The following is a 6,000-nucleotide window of genomic DNA, read 5'->3' on the forward strand; positions in this document are numbered from 1 at the left end:
TGACCTAAGGTCAGTTGTCACTTTGTCAATGAGACTTTCCCTAATGTTGTAGAGGAAAGCAGCTCCAAATATGGGGTAAAAGGACCTATGTGCTAGAACAAGCTCTTCCACTTAATGTGTTTTGTCATATTTATTCCCCTTAATGTGTATATAGTTATACTGATTGACTCTGATATCTTACTTTCACAAGCTTACATTTTCATTCAGGCCAGTAAGCTTTTAAAAAACAAATTTCATAACACTGAACAAAAGTGTCTTTGATTCTAATTAAAGAGAATAAAGCTAAGAAAGAAAAATAAAACTTTCTGCGAGACTGCAGGACTGTATTAAAAATGGCAGATGTTTCAAAAATAATGTTTGATTAGAAGTTCAAGAAGCTGTATAAGTAGTTCTACAAACAACATAGCAAATGTACTCGTGTTTTGACTTAGGATTTAAATGTTCCTTATAGATTTAGACTTAAAGCTTAAAACATCTGTGGAAAAAAATGTTAATATGCTTCCAAGGAAAGAAAGAGTCTAATTCAAGAGATATTATGAAGGTAAAATAGGTCTCAGCAACGGCTTGTGTATGTGGAGTAAGCGAGAGTGAGAAGTGGAGGATAACACTTAGGTCGTGAACTTCGTGTTACTGGAAAGAGGGTAGTACCCTCAACAATAACTAAAGTTAGGAAGAGGAAGTTCGAGGGGGGAAATCGTGAGTTCAGTTTTGGGCTTGTTTGTTTTTTAACATACTTTGATGTTTTATCCTCTTTTCTCCAGGTATATGTTATGAGATAGTCTAATCCCATTTTTAGCCACGCTCTTATCGAGTGTCTTGTCAAGTCCTATCATTTCTTCCTTGCAACAACTCTCATACATGCCCTTCTCTTCTCTGACACAGCCACTCCTCTGGTGCAGTCCCTTACAACCTCACATCTCTGCTAATGAAGTAGCCTTCTCCTTGGTCTCTGGGCCTCAGTTCTCTCCCCAATCTGGTCCATCCTCTACTTAGCTGCCAAAGTGGTCTTTCTAAAACACAAGTTTGACTATGTCACTCCCCTTCTCAATAAGCTGCAATGGATGCCTGTTGCCTCTCAAATGCAAAGTCAAATATAAAGTCGTGTGTTTGGATTTTAAGGCCTACCACATTCCGTTCCTTTCATAGATTTCCCCTGCACATTCTCTGCAATCCTTGGCATTGGCCTCCTTGTTGTTCATTAAATAGATCATTCCATCTCCTGATTTAGTGCCTTTTCATGCTAGTGTATTCTTTTCTGAGATTATCTCTAGTTTACCCTGCACCCTGTACCTATGTTACATGTGTAGTTGTCTGCATATTGTCTCTCCCATTAGACAGTAAGCTTTTTGAGGGCAAGGACTGTTTTTGCCTTTGTTTCCCCAGTGCTTGCCACATAGTAAGTACATAATAAATGCTTTTTGACTTAACTTTCCCTAACAGTTTTTATTGATTAATGTTTCCTTTTCTCATTGTTTTATGTTTTTTTGACTTATCAGAAATGATCTAATATATGTCTTTAGTTAGAATTTTGGATTAACAGAATAATTTTGTAGTATAATTAGGAAGCAGTTAGGTGGCAAAGTGAATAGAGGGCTGAACATGTAGACCTGAGTTCAGATCAAGCCTCAGGCAATTGTTTCTGTGTGACATTGGACTAGTCACTTAATCTCCCTTAGCCTCAGTTTCTTCATCAGCAAAATGAGGGTAATAATGGCATCTACCTCCCAGGGATGTTGTGACGATAAAATTAGATAATATATAAAGCTCTTTGCAAACCTTAAAGTACTATATAAGTGCTAGTTATTATTATTATTATTGTGCAGTTTAAGTACCTACCCCTTCTTTTTTGTTTTCCTTCCGTAATTCTGCTTGCTAATCTCACCTGTTTATTCTTCCACATAAATTTTAATTTATTTAATTCTATGAGGTAGTCCATTGGTTTGGTTGATATAACATTAAAATATATAAATTAATTTTAATTACTAACTTCCACTGTATTGGCTTTATCTAGCCATGATTGGTTGATTGGATGCTGATTAAACAGAAATGTTATTGTGATATGAAATTCTAAACCTTCTGTAAGGAAAAAAAATACCTCAGCTCTCTTCACTCTTTATCCATATATATTTAATCATGACTTACAGAAACAATGCTTTCCAAACATTGAAGTGCTCAGGAATGAACCTCCTGCACATAAAGGGGTCATAAATTTGTTTGCATGGTCCGCTGGCCAACTTTAGCAGTGTGTTATGTTTTGTTGTCCTTTGGACTAGACCATTTCAAAAACTGATTAAGAATAGAAAACTGAATATTATTGTATATGCAAATGTCACACTGAGACATAAGTCACAAGAGAACAATGCAAACTCACTCAGTTGAAAGAAACCTTTTTGAAAGAGCAGATAGAGCACTGGCCTTGGAGTCAGGAAGACTCGAGTTGAGATGTGGCCTCAGATACTTAAGGAACTATGTGATCCTGAAAAGGATTGCTCAGTTTCCTCATCTATAAAAATGAGGATAATAGTAACACCTACCTCACAGGGTTGCTGTGAGGATCAAATGAGAAGATTTGTAAAGCCCTTGGAAAACCTTAAAGAGCTATATAAAATGCTAGTTGTTGTGGCTATTATTGAAGAGCAGACTTTTGAAGACATGAATTGATGGTTATATTAGAATGGAAAGTTCTCCCAAGAAAAAGGAAATAAGGACAAATAATAATAAAGAAAAAGAAAGACAAAGAATTATAGGTAAAAGAATTAGTTTAGAAGTGTGATCAGTTTTTCTGATGCTTGGCTTAACATTTGGAATTATTTACTACATAGCCTCCTCAGCTGCTGCTTTGGAAGGGGAATCCCTTATATTACTAGGACATTGCTGGCCTCTAAGAGGTCTATTTTATTTTATTCCAATCCTTATCCGTTCTGTCCCTGCAAAGGTTAATTACGACTAGTAAAAATTTATTTAAGAACACACACATGGATAACATCAAATACAGCATGCCTGCCTCCTTAAAATTTGACAGCGTCAACTGAACAGTAGAAGTACCTCCCAATATATTTGCCACCAAAGTTAATGTAGAATCACAAAATTGGAAGGCACCTCCTTTATCCTACAAGTATGGACCTATTAAAATGGTTGTCATTTTAATGCCAATCTTAATTATATACCATTTAATTAAGTATTTTTTAAGTATTGGGTGTTGGGAAGATAATAAGTATAGAATATTTGTATTTCCTAGAAGTCACTATCTTTTTAAGTTGAGAGACATCTCACAAGCATCGGAAGTACACAAGAGACTTGCTCTTTTTCCCCCTCTATAATGAATAACTTCCTTTTCTTCCATCCCTTCCAGAAATTAACCCTGCAGCATGTGAACAGTAATCAGTGCCTGGACAAAGCCACGGAGGAGGACAGCCAGGTGCCCAGCATCAGAGACTGCAGCGGAAGCCGATCTCAACAGTGGCTCCTTCGAAATGTCACCCTGCCAGAAATATTTTGAGACACTTAAAAAAAATTAAGGATTGACTGGGCTACCTCAGCACACATTTCTGCCACATTCTTAAGTAGCAAAAAAGGAGAAGTGCTTGCCTGCTCTGCAGGATGCCAGGTTTATCAGCCATTAAAACTTTGACTCTCGCTTTTCACTAGCTGTGAACCAGCCTTCCTTTCTAAGGACGTGAAACTACATACTAGTGAAACTGTGCACACTGATGTTTACAAGATTGAAAGAGTCTTTCATCAAAGAATCATTGTAGAAAACATTTAGACAATGAAAACTTAACCAACGAAATATGCTCTCTGGAGAGCTGCACATATTGTTATAGTTTGCTTCGCACATCAGTAATTTCTGCTGAAAGTACTATCATAATGAAGAGATTTCCAAGATTTTTTTTTCCTGATTAGAACTGGTAACCAGCATATGAAATATTGATATAAGAAAAATGAAACAGCTGGAACCAGATTCAATATAATGAAGTAACATTTTTACAGCAAAAACTATATTAAACAGGGTTTAAAGGAGATTAAATCAAAACTATGAGAAGTACAATTTGTTATAGTATAGTATCAAATTTATATGTAGATTTTATACCTCAGTGGGGAAAAATAACTTGATTCCAATGACATTCTTTTGTTTTCATCTGTGTGATAGTCATGGATGCTTTTTTTTTCCTGGGGTGCTGAAATTAATTGAGCTGAAAAAATTTGGCTCTTTGAACATCAATTCATTTTTCCACACTTTTTTATTTGTATTTGGTTTGTGGGCTGTTGGAATTGTAACTTTTTTATTGCCTTCTAAGAAACGGAGGTTTAGCGTAATGTCTAACTTGTTCAGTTTAGACCAGGCATCTCAGTTGCTCTTGGGTCACCTGGCTTGTGGACTTTTCACAAACAAAAAATTTCTTAGTGCATTTTCAATTTCTTAACTTAACTTGACTGATTATGCTTAATACCCAAGACTCATACTACTGTACTACAGATTTGTTTTCATAGCAATAAATCTTTGGTTATTTGTTTATGATTCCAGTCAACAAAAGGCCTGCAAAAGTGATTTATTATTTGGGTAACTGGAGATAAAATAGTTGAAGGTTTTCTGGAAAACCTTTTTTTCCGCTCCATACTCAGATGTGCTTCATTGTCAAGTGCATACTTAGATTAGAGTCTCGAATTGTAATGTTGATCTGCTGCTTTTTTTTTTTTAATAAAATCTGACAGAAAATGTTTAATTGGCATTTTTTAATCAGGTAGCCAAAGAAGTGCTTCATATACCAGTCCTGCATTTCTTACCTAAATTCCATTTTAGTTAAATTCTTTTGGATTTTTCTAATTTTTGAACTACAAGATTATGAGTTTACAAGTTGGCAGAAACCTTTTAAAAAAAATGCAGTTCTTTTATATACAAGTTTTTCATCCTATTTACAAGATTCATGTTTAACTGTTATTTCTTTTGTTGATGATATTCTAAGACTCACTGCTGGCAGTGTTATTTCCTGTGCTTAACAGTGTTGCTGAAAATAACTTCATCACCAAGGGTACCTGCCATGTTGATTGTATATATATTGTCCAATAATCTATTTAAGTTAACTAATATGTATTGCGCATCCATAGGATCCCCTATACTAGGTGCTCTCGGGTGCACTACAAATCAGAGTATGCAGACCAGGCCCCCATGGAGCTTTTAGTCTACTCTAGAATATGAAACATATCATAAATTGATTTTTTTTTCTGTCCCACTGGCTTTGTCAATTCTATCTTTCTGTGGAACTTATGCTTTAATAATCTAGGCCTATTATTTACAAGTAAATTTCATGACCAAAAATTTATGCTTTAGTAGTGTGCTATAGCCTGGAAATACCCTACTATAAAAGAGCCATGGAGCAATGAGATTTAACTTCTGGGTCATTATTGTTAGAGTGTGATAGATAACCCCATTGCTTTCTCTTTTTTTCCTTTTTCTTAATTTTTTTTAATTAAAAAATAAAATCCTGAATAATGTCTTGAAATTTTAAGATTAACTACTAGTTGTGCCTCAGATTGGTTTCGTTAGTAGTGTTTAATGGATTCCCTTCAGTTCCAGCTATGTAGCAGGTACTTTCGTGATTGCACATCGTTCCACATAGAAGCTGGATTGGAAGAAAAAAATGAAAAAGAGAGGGCAAGATGATGGAGATGAAGAGGGAAATGTCACTTTTGACTTAAGAAGAAAAGGACATTAAGTGTGACAGAGATGGGTGATAGGCAATTAAAGTAATTCTTTAGTTACTTGCCCTTTTACTTAAGGGACATTGTCCCCAACCCACTCCAGTACTGTTTTTGTTCTTTTGTCCTCAGCATTCTTGAATACATAGCTTTGTGCAATACTCTGCAAATTGTGGAAACAACCGGTAGAAATTTACCTTATTGACCATGTTCAACTAAAAAGAAATTAAAGTTTTGTTTGATTTGTGTAAGGTTACAAGTAATTACCCAAGAAAAGCTATGTAACACTAGGCAAGTCACTTC

The 6,000-nt window shown here is 35.3% G+C and overlaps 1 protein-coding gene across 2 annotated transcripts in view; it reads left to right on the forward strand.

The window, feature by feature from the left end:
- Window positions 1–5,501, forward strand: part of GALNT1 (polypeptide N-acetylgalactosaminyltransferase 1) — a 158,089-nt gene extending 152,588 nt beyond the window's left edge. For both annotated transcript variants that reach the window (XM_027868941.1, XM_027868942.1), the window contains exon 12: window positions 3,353–5,501. In XM_027868941.1, the coding sequence (XP_027724742.1) occupies window positions 3,353–3,499 (147 nt within the window). In that variant the 3' untranslated portion in view covers window positions 3,500–5,501. The remainder of the gene's footprint in view (window positions 1–3,352) is intronic.
- The last annotated feature ends 499 nt before the right edge of the window (window positions 5,502–6,000 follow it).

Source organism: Vombatus ursinus, unplaced genomic scaffold (assembly GCF_900497805.2).
Source record: "Vombatus ursinus unplaced genomic scaffold, bare-nosed wombat genome assembly UNPS02014791.1, whole genome shotgun sequence".
NCBI classification, from domain to species: domain Eukaryota; kingdom Metazoa; phylum Chordata; class Mammalia; order Diprotodontia; family Vombatidae; genus Vombatus; species Vombatus ursinus.